Source organism: Triturus cristatus, chromosome 10 (genome assembly GCF_964204655.1).
Source record: "Triturus cristatus chromosome 10, aTriCri1.1, whole genome shotgun sequence".
Classification (NCBI taxonomy): domain Eukaryota; kingdom Metazoa; phylum Chordata; class Amphibia; order Caudata; family Salamandridae; genus Triturus; species Triturus cristatus.
In genome coordinates, this window is record NC_140593.1 from 429809127 (window position 1) to 429826678 (window position 17552).

Here is a 17552-nt window from a genome sequence, read left to right on the forward strand (position 1 = left end):
GTAGTCTTACAGCTTTAGTGGCATTCCCAGACAGCCACTTCAGTGCCAACTCTGACGTGAGCAGGCTGTGGGATGCAAATGTTTTAAAAGCTGTAAATTACTCCCTGAAAGGGAGCGCTGCCCTTTGCAGCTCCCTTGACGGCGAGGTTAGACTGCGTACAGCGCGCTTTCAGAGCCCTGTTTAATGAGGATTTATCAGACAATTTGCGAACACGAGATAAATGTATTTTTTGCACACATTCCGGGGAACAAAGCTTGCAATGGGAAGTCTGAGTTAGGAATACTGATTGATGACTAAAGTTAATCGAAAACAGTAGTGGGGGATTAAAAGGGGCAATTACATAATGGGTCCCCGTCGGATTGAACTGAAGGCGCTCTTCGCCATGGGTCACAAGAGGGTTCAGGCAGGCTGTGTCCCGGCTGCTCGGTCTAATGCCTGCCCTGTTCCACTCTGGGTCGACAAGGAAAGGCGCGTGGAGGGAAAAATGATGGTTATTTCCTTTCTGGAGGGACACAAGAGAGCTGCTGCAGGCTATTTATGAATCAAGCTTTGAAAAAAGTTGAGGCGGCACGCACAGTCGACCTCTGACAAGAGAAAACCAAAACAGCGACAGACGAGACAAGCATTTGCAATGCAATAGGGCTCGCATTTGCAAGAGTTTATGCTATTGGCATTGCCTTTTATTTATCTGTTTTGATAATTAACTCATAAATAAAAGACATTGTCATTTACAATGCCAATAGCTCAAACTCTTGTAAATGCGAGACCGGTTTCATTTCAAAGAAGCAGCTGCCATTTTGTCCCGGGCTGCTTGGAAAGAGAAAGCGCATATCACGCGCTGAATGTTACAGGAAAGCATGTTGTACCTGCAGTTGGAGAAACTCATTAAAGGAAACAGTGCTTACAGACTAAATAAGACATATCGTGTAAACAAAAGAAGTAAAAGGTACAGTCCTCATGTGAGGTCACAAATGCAGACAAGGCGGCACTAAGGAGGGACTAACAAGCCTATTAAGGAATCAGAAACCAGCATTTACAAAGGACAACGACACAAGCCAATTAAAAATATGGGCAGAGAGGGGGCGGGGCTTCAAGTACATACTTAAAATACAGCATGCCTCGCAGAGCAGGACATGCGCTGTCCAGGCTTGACCTAAAAACAAGCTTTACAACACTTATGTGTTCTTTCAAGCAACAAACCAGACTTTAAAAAAACAAATAGGCACCTGGATGCATTCTTGCCAGCCATTCCTGAAACGCAGTCAGTACTTTCAACTGCATTGTGTATATGAGCTACAGGAGCAACTACTACGCAAAATAAATGTAAACACAACACCCCAGTTTATAGTAAAAGCCCAAAAGTGTTTTGGGTTAACCCGAGTGTCTTCTACAACTACAGAACTGCACGGTGTGTCGCAAACAGGTTCCTTTATCTGATGCAAAGCATACATCATTTGTTGCAGTATTTACAAAGTCTGTATTTTGGAAAGCCTAAAAGGCATATTTACTATTCTTTCATGCACTGCAGCGCAGAAAGAAAGGTTGCTATGCGAAAGGGAGAGAGTAGAAATGCTCCATATTTACAAAGATATGGAGCAATTCTGCTCTCTCCTTGCCCTAGCGCACTGTATGCTGCCTAGCACCAACGCAGTAACCCTTGTACCATAGTTTAGGGCTACCTGCATTACGCGCGCTATGGTTTTTGGCAGGAAGGGACACCTTCTTACACAAAAACAATCCTTAGAGGCATTCTTCTCTTTTTATGTATGATGTGGAATGCAACATGCATAGAAAGAGGAAGTAACGAGGAAAAGTAAAGACATTTCTCCGCGTTATTGCTCACTGGAGAAGGTGTAGCATTTTGATGCATTCCCAGGCTTACTAACTTTAGTAAATCTTGGAATGCACCAACGTCTGTGGGTGGATTCATTGGTACGCCCATGCTCCACCCCATGGACTGCCTTCCAGTGTGAAATGTAACATAATGCGGTGCAAACAGCTGTGTTTCATTAGATTGCTTTACAAAGCCATGCAAGGAAGTGCACATCACCCCTTGCATGGCTGTGTAAATATTACTGAAGTCTTTGCAGGCAACGCAAGGACAGTGCACAGGCTTGATAAATCTGGACCCTAATGCGTATGTATTTGTGTGTCCCCTGACTGCAGAGTGTATTGCATTCGTGTGCTCCCTTACTGCAGAGTGTATGAAGATGGGCTCTCATTTTCCAGTCGGGCTCAACAGCACAGCTGTCACAGAACCTACTGTAACCAATTTTTAAAAATATACATGGACTGGCGTTGCTTCACCCAGAGGAATATTACCCTCTCACCCCATGTGGTTTGCTATTTAATTCTATTCTCAAGGAAGTGCTTTCACAAGAATGTATGAGGGAGTATTTTACGTTTGAAAAGAAGCCTCCATCCCCTCACCGTTTGTCACAGTCAATGCATTGCCTACATGCCTTCTATACAAAACATTTTTGGTAGTTTTTCTCAAATTTGACTAACATGCTTAACAGAATTTGTACATGCAACTATCATTTGTGTGTGCCTGTATTATGTTGAATTAACACGTGGTGAAAGTCAGACCTATAAACTTTGCTGGCATTCGTTCTTGTAAACATCACTGCAACAATAAAAAGCAGCATTTGCAATTTGGGTGTGAATTCATGAGGAGCAGGGGGTTATAATGGTAGTACTAGTAAATTATTTTAAATTGCAAAGACAGAGATGCTATTGAAAAAAGAAAGCTTGCTTACCAGGTTTCTTTACAGTCCAGAAAAGTGATTTTTTTGGGGTTAAAGTCTTGCGCATTTACTGTGGACAGCAAGTGGAACAAGGCTGAATGGAGAGACCCGTTAAAAGGATTCCGTATTTTGAGGTGACTTGTTATATCCTTTTCATGTATGGTTGTAGGTATTTTTTTGGGATAAAGTTTTATTGACATTTGTAACACATGACATTACATCCGAGTGCGCAGGCATTCCTCCTCTCTGACTACCACATTCCTACAGTTAGTTGGTAAACCAATAATGTCTTTTATTGGAAAATGTTTGACATTTTTAAGATGATTGTCAGCCAACGCGTTTCGTTCAAAGATGAACTTCTTCAGGGAATGTGTAAGACATTATTGGTTTACCAACTATAAAGACTTTGCAACTCATTGTGAAAACAACTTTGTGTATACATTGGTAGTGCGCCACTCCAAAAACCTGAATTCAGTATTTCTCTGCTCAGCAGCTAGCACCCAACAACGGCAGGTGCTGGAAGTGGCTAACGCACACCTTCCCCATAGAAATTACGGATGTTAACACTAAGGGTACACATCGGGATAGTGCGGTCACTGTGTCCGCCGTTGCCTGCGATCACACACCATTCCTACAGTTAGTGCCTTACGCAGTTCGTCTTAACTTATGTATGTTAACAAGTTTGTCATTTGCTTCTCGTATCAACCAACACCCCCGGTACCCCCCCTCCCCCCCCACCCACCACAACTTTCAGTGTCAGGTGCTCTGGTTACTACACATTGTCACAGTATCTTCACCAGCTATAATCCTATGTCTGGCGATGTTCCACTATTACCCCTTGATGGGGCCACACCTCCCCGGAGGGCCCTTGAGATGTAGATGTATCATCTTTCTTTAAGTCCGCCAACATAGCAGCCCATGCCTGTAAATCGTCCTCTACTTTCTCATCCTTCCGCACAAATATCATGCATACCGACTCCGCTATTGCCCACTCGCTCACATCCCTGAGCCAATCCGTAACACGGGGAACCCTGGGAGACATCCATACTATGACTATCAGTCTCCTAGCCAACACCAGCCCCACGTTGACAATGGTTGTAGGTATATTATCTCTTATAATATATGGATGATGTCAAACCACCCCTATTTTTCCAAAGATGTCCGAGTGCCGTTAAGAGAACAGAAAAATCAAGATTGTAGAGCGAGATTTTTTTTTGTCCAGGTGGGAGGAAGCCTGCGCAGGGCATCTTTGTTTATTACTAGACCCAGAGTCTCAGAGTCCCAGGCATGCAAGGACCCAGCTCACACGGTGTACATTCTACAGTCACCTTGGGAAGGGTATTGTAAATTAATTATTAGCCTATTCACAGCATCTTTTAAGCCGAAGGGACTCAATTTTATGAATTGAGTAAGCATTCTAAGTGGGGGCGTCCACAGTGCTTTATCAGAGGCCATCTGGGTAAGCCTGGTCACTTCTCCATCAGAGAACCCTTCCAGGAACAGAAGGCAATTCTACTTTTCCCAGAACAATTAATTCTGTGTGTACAGATGTAATGTGAATGAAGCAGGATTTCATCCCGTGATCGCATCCATTTCCCGTCTACACATCCTTCAGAGTCTGAACGACTGCTTTAGCCATGGCACTCTCTCTTAATTGGTGTGGCCGCTCCTTGATTTAGGTGATCTAACCTAGCTTAGCAAAACAAACAATAATTCCTATGGATTTAAAAAAATGTGATAAGTTTAGAGAAACATATTTAGCCAAATCTGAACTAAACATATTTACAAACTTTCAACTAATGTTTAATAAAGTAATGAAGAATGAAATCAGGAACCAATATTTTCACATATGTTTATATTCACACAAAAGGAAATGGTCCTACATTAGTACAAGCCAAGGTTATAGTGCAAAGCTCTGGTGTGCAAATGTGAAAAAAGCCAAACCACTAGAGAGTACAAGAACATAATGGCTGTATACAATTTATGTCGCATGAGGCCGCAGAGATATCCGAATCATTGGCTTCACAGAGACAATAGTGGTGACAAAAATGCAGCCCAGATTTTGATAATGTCAACGTTTCGATTACAAAACAATTTGCATGGGGTCCTCATCAGGGCAACGTCGTTTATGTAGCAACAATTAATAAATGAATAAAAGCAAGCAAAGGAGCACCAGCCAAAATACACCACTCCAAATGGCAAATAACAATGAAGAATCCTGTCTCACTTCCAATCAGGTTAGCAAAATCACTGCAGTGCACGGCCAGTCAATGTCAGGGACAGAAACAAGGTTGTTCAATACTACAAACTAGTAGTCCGCTCCAATACCTTATTAAAGGTGGCTGGTGATAGTTTCCTTTTTAGAGCTGCATTTTGGCATCTGTACACAACCGCAATTAAAACTTCCTTCATAGTAAGGGTAGTCTGTTCAGTTGTTTATATATGTATACTTAATACTAGGAATTCAACATATTCTTATAACGCCATACAGAGATAAAGCTAGCATACACATTAAGTACATTAGGTGCTGCTTACTTTCATTTATTTTTTAACAAAAGACTCAGAGTAGGCACAGCATCGTTTTTGAGGGTGACGGCTGCAGCGTCAGTGTGTAGAGCTCATCTTGGAAATAAGATCCAGATCTGCGGAGTCAGCCAAGCTTCTCTTTTGGGAAAAGCCCAGATTTTCCTTTGTGCTGGTGAGGTCTTCATGTGAGCAAGGGATGTTGTACGACTGTGTCACTGCACTACACCACCCCCACAACACAGTCTCTTCTCTCCTAGACTACATTGCTAGGGTGACTGAACTACCAAGCCATGGTTTTAGGATCACTTGGGCTTGAACTGGTATGGAGGCAGCGTTTGTATAGATGATCATACCAGTGGAGACTGGGTATAGGAAATCCTAGTGCTGTCCTGCCCTACCCATGACAGTTGGGGTCAGAGACTGAAGATTGCCCAGCATAGCGGGTGCAACACAGAGTAAGAAGAGACACTGGTGGAGGCATTAACCAGAAGTCAGTTATGTTGGGCTTGAAAATATGGTGAGCTAGAAAAAAACCTTAATAAAGACTAAACATTTAGAAATGCATGAAATCATCTAAAACACTTGAGGGTTCTCTTCTTTATGCTTGTTTACGTTATAGTGAAGGGCCTGAAGCCTGGTTATAAACTGGTGGATATTTCCCCCATCCATAAGCGCAGTTCTTCATTCGAACATTTATTCTCTTGAGCACTCACTTGCTATAGTCTATATTCCACCCGTTGGCTTGCCGGTACTTGTGTATGTGCCCACTGGTATTTCACTAGAATTATCTTATTGTCTTGGTCCCCCGTCTTGAAAAAAGTCCACCCAGGAGTACAACAAGGGGTTCAAACTCCATAGACATTTTTGAAAGGGGAGTATCAAGGTATTGGATGATTTGACACCTGACGAGAGAGTTTGTTTGCTCCAGACCCTGAATGTAGAGTCAAGATCCACACTGAACAAAAAAAGAAGGGGACCACCAATAAAATAAGAAATAGAAGAATCATCGTCCATTTACTTGATTAATGTACAAGGACGGCGGTATATAACGAACACTATTCATTTGTTAGTGTTAGTATTATATATATATATATACACATATATACATACATACATACATGCATACATATACACATATACGAAGGATGCCAACGATTGGACCGCACACCAAGGTAGGTTGAGCACCATTTTAATGCGGGTGGTAGCGTGAACACAAGAAAGTCAGGAAGCATTTGCAGAAGCTGCCTTACATGTTTCGGGCTGGATGCCCTTGCTCACAGGTCTTCAGGCTAACAGTCAAACAGTCACATGGCCCCTTTTAAACACAGAAAGTTCCGCCCCAAAGGATCCTCAAGTGAAGTGTATTATGGGCTCTGTAGTGCTGCACGATTCCACCCAAGTGGGTCCGACTGCAAACCTGCTTCTTACATTTCTCCCCCATGTGGGTTGCATCACAGATCACCCTCACGTCAACACTGCCAGGTAATTCACCACATCACAGGCCCTCCTTGCCAGCCGATCACTGGTTGGAAAGGTTTGCAGTCAGACTCACTTGGGTGGAATCGTGCAGCACTACAAAGCCCATAATACACTTTACTTGAGGATCCTTTGGGGTGGAACTTTCTGTGTTTAAAAGGGGCCATGTGACTGTTTGACTGTTAGCCTGAAGACCTGTGAGCAAGGGCGTCCAGCCCGAAACGCGAAAGGCAGCTTCTGCAAATGTTTCCTGACTTCCTTGTGTTCACGCTACCACCCGCATTTAAATTGTGCTCAACCTACCTTGGTGTGCGGTTAGATAGATAGATAGATAGATAGATAGATAGATAGATAGATAGATAGATAGATAGATAGATAGATAGATAGATAGATAGGATAGATATAGATAGATCTGCACGAAACCTCCAGCAAGCAGAAGGAAGAGGCCACACGGGGAATACAGGAAAAGATCTTTAATTGGAATGCAGTTCTGGCATAATGCATTTCGACGTTGTGTCTTCCTCAGACGCCACTGCTACACCGAATCCACCTCTCTCCACCACTTTTGAATGATACTGCAGTCCTTCCCTAGATTGGAGAGACACACCTCCCCTGCCATGTGATCGCTCACCTGATGTAGTTCAGTAAGTCCTACAACTCCCAGAATGCATCATCTCTGGGCGGGTGATGCGTGGGGAAACTGGATGATGAAAAATCCATGTGGCTTCGGTGTACTGCAGAGCAGGGCGCCCTGCATTCAGTGTAAATTTAGTCCTCAGACCTCCCTGGGTCCCCGCATACGTTCCAACCCCCCAGGCATAAGTCCACGGGTCGTGACCTGATTTAATAAATCAGTACTCCTCGTGAAGTCACGAGCTGCCAGCTGGCAGCGTCCCTTGCTTGACCCACACTCGGGAGGTGGGCTGGAGCAATCCAATACCTTGGACGACGAACAACTACTTGCGCAGACACCAGTAATGCCTCCAGCCAACTTGATAGAACGGGGCCCCTTAACGAATCCAGGAAAAGATCTTTAATTGGAATGCAGTTCTGGATATATATAGATATATATATATTTTTCCCACAAAGTTCAGTCGCACACATCAATCCTTATTTCTCCAGTTTATTTCACGAACAGAGCCAGTCTGTCAACCGACACGTTTCGGCTTTGCAGCCTTTCTCACGGTAGGGAGACACTACTATCGTCATCTGTTTATAACACTCTATGGTTAAAAACAACCCCATTGCCTTCTGGGAGTTGTAGTGTTTTTACATCTGATATCCCAATGACAGAAATAACATTGTATTTAATACATTCGAATTCATCATTGCATTTCTGGTATATTATTGGTATGTTTGCGCATTACATAAAGGTATAGTACCCATCCCGATAGATATATGAGTCTCTACGTATATTTGTATATAAGTAGTTTGCACATATCTAAAGTATTTCAAGTGAGAACTTTAGCATTTAGTACCACAATGTTTCTCATTAACCTATCTTCTCACTTGAAATACTTTAGAACCATAGAGGTTTTTAACCATAGAGTGTTATAAACAGATGACGATAGTAGTGTCTCCCTACCGTGAGAAAGGCTGCAAAGCCGAAACGCGTCGGTTGACAGACTGGCTCTGTTCGTGAAATAAACTGGAGAAATAAGGATTGATGTGTGCGACTGAACTTTGTGGGAAAATTAACTTTGGCCTTGGGTCCGGCCCGCAGTCTGCACCCGCTGTTGAGCGATCTGGCGCCACTGACCTCATTGCTGTTGAGATATATATATATATATATATATATATATATATATATATATATATATATATATATATATATATATATATATATATATAAATAGATATAGATATATATATATTCAATTAAAAAAACCATAGGTTTCACACATGTTATAGTTAGCTGGACATTTCACTCGTACAAAACCATTGAAATTCCCCCGTTATAGTTAGTTCAGATAACTATAACTCGCGCGCCCGCAATGCACTGCTGATGACGTCACATATTACATCACTCATGACATGGTCAGAGGCATCACTCATGACATCACTGATAACATCATCCTTGTGATAGAGTGGCGGTCGCGCGAGTTATAGTTATCTGAACTAACTATAACGGGGGAATTTCAATGGTTTTGTACGAGTGAAATGTCCAGCTAACTATAACATGTGTGAAACCTATGGTTTTTTAAGAGAATTTGTAAGGTTTTTTAAATGCTAAGTTATGTATGTATTATTATATTTTTAATATATTTATTTTACAATAAACTACCTAGGTATATAGTTATAGATTGACTGTATCCTGTAATATGGAATGGCTCGTTTAAAATGTTTTTTTTTTTTTTAAGGTTTTTCACAGTGCGCGCACCGTGCGCGCAACCCGCGATTTTTTGAAAAAAAAATAAAATGTTTTTTTCACCCTTCGGGGTCCTTTAGGGACCCCCTGACAAAGGCTAGGGGGTCAGGAACTCTCTACCCTGCCCCCTTTTCACGTTCTCCACCTTTGTTTTTCTCTCTCACACAAGTCACACACAAAATGGCGGCCGACACTTCTTGATTTCGACCGATTCGATCGTTGACTGACATCTAACAACCAATCAGATTTCCGCTCGTGCACGGCACCGTGCGCGCCTATAGATATTTATATGCTTTTAAATGCAATTATTTTCTCAGGAAATGCTGAACAGATTGACTCCATATATGCAAAAGGCACTTCCCTGACCTGAGGACTACCTCTTCGCCAAATTTCAAGTAATTCTGTTCAGCCGTTCGGGCTGTACCTTCGACTAAATGTCCTATGGAATAATGCATGGGGAAAACACGTTTTGGGACCCCCCCTTTTTTCTCGGCCCCCCCCCTTGACGAATCACCCCGAGACTTTCAGGGTAGGAGCTGAGCGGAGCACCCCATTAGTTTTGAAAATTTCGCGAGGATTCGTCAACCGGTGCCATAGTTATTCAAAATAGAATTTTCAGATTTCCTATGGAAACACGATCCTAACTATAACTATCTATCTGGCGACCGCCAGTAGATAATATATATCTATCTATCTATCTATCTATTATTATTATGTTTCTTATATAGCGCCTGAATCGACCCCCGAAGGGGTATCTCCGCGCTTGCCTTGGGAACCCGTCCTGGCTTTTCCCTGTGAGATAGCCCCTACAGGGCATCCCCAAGGTGAAAGCCAGGCATCCCGCCGCAGGGGGCCGTTGTCTATCTATCTATCTATCTATCTATCTATCTATCTATCTATCCCCTACTGGCGGTCCCCAGTAGGTAGTCATAGTTAGGACCTTGTTTCTAGTCCAAAAGTGTTTTTTCTTTTGCCAATATCTTTGGTGCCGTAGGACGAATATGCGTGAAATTTTCAAAACTAGTAGGGCGCTCCGGTCAGCTCCTGACTTGAAAGTTTCGGGGTGATTCATCAAGCGGGGGCCGAGAAAAAGGGGGGTCCCAAAATGCATTTTCCCCATGTTAATTTCCATAGGAAACTTTAGACAAAGCTACAGCCTGAACTGCTGAACGGAATTACACTAAATTTGGCAAAAAGGTAGCCCTTGGTTCAGAAAGAGACCGTTTTTTTAAATGGTGTAAATCCGTTCAGTAGTTCCTGAGAAATTAGAAAAAGAAAAAGTTTTGATATCTATGGCTGCGGTGGGTTCGCGAACCCACTCAGGCACGAGCTTCATACTGGCTGCCAACACTCCAAACCAGGAAGTGTTGGCAGCAATCTTGGGACTCGGTAGAACCGAGTCACAAGAAAACAGTAAAACAAAGATAAAAAACAAGAAAAGGGGGCAGGGTAGAAACACCCTTATTCCCTAGGCCTGCTCAGAGGGTCCCACAGGGACCCCTAGGGCCAAAAAAAGCATTTTCTTTTTATAATTTCGGCAGAATTCGCGTTGGGGTCGCAAATCCCACCAAAACATTTTTTAAAAATGAAACGCGGGCTCCCGTGCTTCATTTTAATGAGGCCCCCGCGTGGGCCAGGTCCCAGGGGTATTGTCAATAAAAAATAGCAGGGGCCCAAGGGGGCCCCTGCAGCCCCATGGACCACCACCTTCCTGGGGCTATGCTTATTATGTGTGGGGGGCACGCGGCCCCCCGCCTCCTCCCCGGGGCTTTTTTGAAAAACGAATGCGTTGGTGGGTAACACCCCCCCACGCTGCCCTGGGGACCGCCTTCATTAAATAAGGGTGGAGGGCCTCGCGGGCCCACCCAAGACCAGGGGGCCGCCACCTCCACAGGCAGTCAGAATTAATTAGTGGGGGGGGGATCAAGCCCCCGCCACACTGCCCCGGGGACCACCATCTCCCCGGGGCACTTTGAATTTAAATATGGGGGTCCGTTACGGATCCCCGTGCCCCGAGACCACCACCTCCCCAGGGCTTTTCAAATGTTGGGATGGGGGCCTGGAGCCCTTGATGGCACTGGGGACTGCCACCCCCCAGGGCCGGCCCTGCAGTGTCCCGGGATGCCCACTACCGGGACACCGCTGTTTGATATGGCAGGGCGGGAGCCGTCCGGCTCCCGCCCTGCCATAGCAAACTCTGCTTTGCTTCATTGAAGCGAGAGTAGGGAAACCTGCTCTCGCTTCAATGAAGCAAAACCGATTGCTCTTTTCCACAAGGGGAGCTGCATGTCAGCAGCTCCCTTTGTGGAAAAGCAATGCCGGCTCCCGCAGGAGGCGGGAAGCCGGCAGGGACCGTGGGGGTTCCCCCCACGGTCCCCAACGGAAAGGGCCGGCCATGGGGATGGGGTCCCCGGGGCCAGAAGTGGCCCGGGAGGGGGGCCACGCGGCCCCCTCCCCCAATATATATATATATATATATATATATATTTTAAAGTTAAAAAAAGAGGCACAGCCCCGGAGGATGGGGTCCTCGGGCTAATAGAGGCCTCAGGAGGGGGGCCACGCAGCCCCCCTCCTTAAAAATGATACATTTAATAAATATATATATGGCCATGCCCCGAGGGATGGGGTCTCCGGGGCCGAAATTGGCCTAGGGAGTGGGGGGCCACGCAGCCCCCTTCCCATTTATTATTTTATTTTATTAAAAATAGGGGTTAGGCCCTGGGGGATGGGGGTCCTAAGGGCCCCAAAACTGGGAAATGAAGGGGGGCCACACAGCCTCTCTTTTGAAAAGAAAAAAATAAAGCCGGCATCTGCTGGAGGCCCTGCCACCTCCCTGCAGCACTCTGCAAACGCGCCCCAGGCGCGTTGTAAGTTGAGGAATTAAGTCCCCATGAATACGGAGGGTCCCTGGGGGCCAACTAGCCTACCAGGTACCTCCAGTATGCGCCAGGAAGCTGCATTGCAATGAGGTGTTCCAAGGCCATGCCCCTTTTTACACCTCTCTGCAAACGCTGCTCTGTGGAGCTTACTGGCGGATCCTGGTGGGCTAGTTGGCCCCTAGGGACCCTCTGGATTCAAGGGGACTTAATCCCACAACTTACAACGCGTCAGGGGGCCAATAGCTATCTACCAAACTCCCGACTCCTATTGCTGGCCAAGATAGTGGAGAAGACCATGAATCAACAACTAGCCATTTAGATCAATTAAAAAAAAAAAGCACCGATATCACCAAGACGGCCTTGATCATGGCAACAGAGGGGGTGGCACTTGCCAGGGGGGTAGAGGGGGGGGGGGGTGAAGAGCAGCCCTAATCTTACTCACTGCATCTGCTGATAAATTGTCTCCACAACATCAGAATCAGAGGGGCCACGTTGGCCCAGCTAAGATCCTTTCTTCTCGGACAAGAACAATCAGTGGCACCAAAGGACTTTGCGTCTGAACCCTTCTCACAGCCTTGCGGGGTCCTACAGGGGTCCTCGCTAAGTCCAATGTTGTTTAACGTGTATACACTTTAGTCCTACACTAATGACAAGCAGATTGTCGGTTCCCTTTCCAGCAGTGACATTAACATTGGAACAGATTCCATGATTGTATGCGAACAGTAAGTGACTGGATGAATAAAAACTGCCTGAAATAATTTTTGGGGAATACCGAGGTCATACTATTCGGTAATTGTGTCCTTTTGGTCCCCGTCCTGGTGGCCACAGGAGTTGGGTTCTCCCCCCAACTCCAGTCAGGGAGGCTCAAAATCTAGGAGCGTTAGTGGACAACAAGCTAACATGGTGACCAGGTCAATGTGGTAATTTTTTCTTTCTGTAGGTTAAGGATGATTTTTTTTTAAAAACTTCCTTACATCTCTCCTGACTCTCAGAAAACGGTATTCACATCCCTGGTGATGTCGAAAATAGATTATTGGAATGGCCTACACATAAACATGCAACAGCAATTCGTGAACAAACTGCAAATTCTGCCAAATGTGGCAGCACAATTGCTATCAGGGATCCCGAAATTTCAATCCTCCTCTAATGCTATTAGAAACTTCATTGGCTAGCAGTCAGGCAAAGAATCATATTTAAGACCCTGTGAATTGCCTACAAAGCACTGCACGATATAGGGCCAGACCATTTGCAAAGCAGCTTTAAATGGAACTGTCCAGTTAGAAGTCCTCGACAACTTAAAACGCCATAGTTTCCAAGTTCAAACGCTCTTCCTGAGGCAGAAGAAGTGTTGTGATCTGCACAGGTAAAGCATGGACCACCTTACCCTTGCATGCTAAATGCATGACCAATCTGCTCTTGTTCAGGAAAGTTTAAAAAACATGGCTGTCAGCCCATCAGTGAGCTGGCTTTCAATCTGTTATATCACAGATAGTGCCAAGACACCGCCAGGTAATCGTGAGCTCTAGAAATATTTATAACATGAAATGTGTTGCCCAGGATTGTTGACGGTGCTTTGACTCACACTTAGTTATGTGCGTGTGATGGAACTGTCTAATCATATAATACTGGATGTAAAAGGTTAAATAAGTTCACTAAAAATTATTGAGAAAACAGTATTGAGTCTCAATTGCTTATACTGTGATGCTTCTCTCACTAAGAATAAGAGACATCGGTGTTGCTAAATATTTTAATTATGAATTAATAGCATTACCTTGGGTAATACCTGCAACTGGTGGTCATACTGAGTTAACATAAGCGATAGCCTGAGGGGTAAATCTCGGTTTATACATGATTAATACTGACCCAACCCCTCCATCATAATATGGGGGCACACCATCCATGTTCTGTGTGCATATGTCCATTGGCCTTTCCTTGGGCTTATCTTACTTGGCAATGTATCTTACATTTTCAAATCTAAGAAAGCAAATATTTATTTTAGTTGTAAACAAGACTTGTACATGTATGTATCAGTACTTACCAACCAAAACGACCAGTCTGTATTTCTCATTTTGCTGCCGCTGATATGATGCCACTTCTTCGTACGTTGGAACATCGGCTGTATCGTACTGATCACTCTTCTTGCATTCATACATGGCTTTGTTTGTCTTTCTGTCTTTTCTACTGAGACGAAAACTTCTTCTGAAACCAGCTGAAATAAAGAAAAAATATTCCTAAAATATCAATATAAATTCAAAAACCCAGAATTCATTAGTTCAATATTTTGGGTGAACCAAGAACTGTAAAGAACGGTGATGAACAATTGCCTTGGCCTATAATTTAGCTATTTAATTACAATTTTGATGAGCATGGTCCAGGACAGTTTAATCATTATAGCTCTGTGCAATAAAAGGTTGGTAGCCCTACCATATATAGAAGTGCACAAAAAAAGGTATAGTACATACATTTCAGGAGGGAATTAAATGCTTTGACAGTAGGTCTGGTCTAGAACCAGCTTTGCCTGTTTCAATATTCTCCTGTAATAAAAAAAAAATCATAATATAAACACAAAAGTGCTTTGCTCAGCCCTCTTTATCCACCTGTATGTTCAGCTGTCATTCACATTTTGCTTTCAGTTACCACAGCACACAGCATGGGGCAGTGGGTCCCCCACTTCAACCATTGGCTCTCTTGCACTGTGAGTGACAGCATTTTGCCTGCTCACGTGCACATCTACCTAAAAGGAAGTGTACTCAAGTGCCAGGGCTAATACTTTACTTTGGCAATGCCTTTTTCTCAGAATAATTTAAAACCCAACAATGACCTTTGTGTTTGTCAATGAGAATCCTATTTTTCTATGATGAGCATTTAAACTAAAATGGTTTCGACATCATTTTTAGGCCTTGGCTCAAGACCGTGCATGCACGGTCTCAAAGAGACATGATGTATATACTTTGTGAGCGTCAGCCCACCCATAGGCTTCCAATTTGCTGGCTCCATCATTGCTCTCCTAGTCTTTCTCCCCATTTGTCCATGGCATGCCTGCATCATGCCTCTTCTTGTGTTTAGCACTCTCCAAAAGCAGGGACCAATTACTCCTATCCATACACTGGCTCCATCCATTGCTCTCCTAGTCTTTCTCCCCATTTGTCCATGGCATACCTGCATCATGACTCTTCCTGTGTTTAGCCGTCCCAGAGAGCAGGGACCAATTACTTCGATCCATATCCTGCTCTTATTTTAGGAAATGTTTTTGGAACTCTTTTCTTTACTGAGGAGCACTTTACACGACCAGTCGTGTTTTCACTGGTTCCAAGCTCCATTAAACAAGCCTGGTTCTTATCTCGTCACATCTGTGGTGCATTCAAAGACCGTGATCAAATGCAAGACGCTTTTTCTGAGAGTACCTATACCTTCTCTTACTTCAAAGTGATTGCTTAAATGTTAGAGTGACTGGCGCTCAATGGTGCATGGCTGCTTAGTTTACATTATTCGAGCAGCCCGGAAATCTTCTCCCACCTTCCTACTCATCTAAACTCAATGTGTTCATGTAGTGCTTTGTTCCTGGGCTACCTACTTCTGGGCTATTACAGTTTATGCGCATTAGAGAGCAAAGATTCAGAATTGCTACCTTGAAAAGCAAACGTGAGTACTTTTTAATATCAAATCACCAACTTTTTCTTTTGCTTTGAGGCATCCGTATTGTTATATTAAAACCAACCCACTGCTCCAAGGGCCAGTTCCGTCGATTTGTACAGAGGTGAATGGTGAGTACCGAAGTCCAGAACCGGGGAGTTGGCGAGGCAGGCTAATCCCACTGTGTTCACCGCATAGTCTGTTTGCAAACAGCTGAGATATGCATGGGATGCTGTCCCATCAATTCGATGAAACAGTACGTGGTTTAGGGTTGCTCTTTTTCTTTTCAAAAGCATTAACATGGCGACAGCCCAGAGAGAAGCCGCCTAGCACACAAATGAGCCCCTTAGCCCACCAAGGCTCTCTGCCCTCATAAGAAACAGCACCTTTCTTCCTCTCCAACTAGGTGACCTGATGCCTTCCGCCGTTGTTTGCACCCCCTCCCCTCTTTCTTCTTGGTTTACCTCTCCTCCATCCCCTCCACCTCCCGTCATTGTTCTCCACAAGCAGCTCCAGTGTCTCTCCCACACCTAGAAGTTACTTTGCATATGCTGCTTTGCACATGGTTCTGTTTGTACAGCGTGCAGTGCTTGTTTTTTTTTTATTTTTAACAGAATGAGCAGAGCAGAGGGCAGCAGTGTTGATGAGATTTTGCAGATAAGCCATCTCTGCGGGAGGATCGGGGAGAGGCCGGCTGCTTGCTCAAGAACCGAGGCCACGATGTATGATGCTGTAATGATTTATAACCAAGAACGAGAAAGAAGCTAACCTCCGCTTTCTTTGTCAAACAATCTATGACAGATGTAAGAAGATGCTTCTTAATATTTATTTATTAGGACTTTTTTGATTTATGAAACACCGCTCCCCTACTTTTTATTGAAAAAAGGCAACCGTCCCGGTATGGTTAATTCCGATTGCTTCAATGCTTTAGATAAAGTGTCATTTAGGGAGTATCCTGTGCTGTGAAACCCAGGCCAGGCATTCAGCTAAACAAGCCTTCCTGTCAGGGTGCCTGCTTGCCTGAAAAAAATGCAAATGTGCACAACGAGATAATCTGCAAATGTAAAGGGTAATCTGCAAATGTAAGTGATGCTTGGGAACTGGTTATGGCTTTGATTGATCAAATCCCTTGAAGCTTTGTGTTGACAAAGATTTATTATTTTTGAGTGATATAACAAAGAGTTAACAGCTGAGCTGTGAAGTGCGTGCTTTTAATGTATGCATTTATATAGTGCTTACTACCCCTAAGACATTGAAGGGACTGTTATGTAAAACTAATTGCATTATGTACAGTATTTCTAACATCTATATTTTGGAAGCATTATTTTACCTTAAACCTTTACACACCCTTTTTAGCGGTCTATCCTATTCTGTGTGCAATGCAAGTTTAGTATAATAACGTACATGTTCACAGTGCTTTCTGTCACAGGCTGTGATCCCGTAGCACTAAAAATACACAAGTCACTATTCTCCATTTACCAACCAAAATGTTATACTGGGGTTCTCTGGTTACATGCAGACGTCTAAGGGGCATTAGCTAATAGAGGTTTTATAATGTACTATAGGTCATTTCCCACAGTAGCACTAAAAATACACAAGTCACTGTTCTCCACTTACCAACCAAGATTAGCTAATAGAGGTTTTATAATGTACTATAGGTCATTTCCCACAGTAGCAGCTTTTTAAAATTGATTTTTCATTTAAGCTGCACATTATTTTATATATGGCTACCTGATGTTGAAATAAAAAAAGACTTACAGAATGTTTTGTTTTTTAGCCACACATTGACCCCACTCCCAAACTCACTGACACTTCAACCTCTGTTCAAGAATTGGTATTCTGAGGCCAGTAACTGGTCACACAGCCGAAAGTGCGGTGTTGCCAATGAGAGCTACGGAGAACAGCTTCCAGGACCAAGT

General features: G+C 43.8%; 1 protein-coding gene across 3 annotated transcripts in view; it reads right to left on the reverse strand.

Annotated features, from left to right (window-relative positions):
* Positions 1–17552, reverse strand: part of MPP7 (MAGUK p55 scaffold protein 7) — a 915371-nt gene that overhangs the window by 149621 nt on the left and 748198 nt on the right. For all 3 annotated transcript variants that reach the window (XM_085631773.1, XM_085631772.1, XM_085631774.1), the window contains one exon: positions 14039–14209. In XM_085631773.1, the coding sequence (XP_085487899.1) occupies positions 14039–14209 (171 nt within the window). The remainder of the gene's footprint in view (positions 1–14038; positions 14210–17552) is intronic.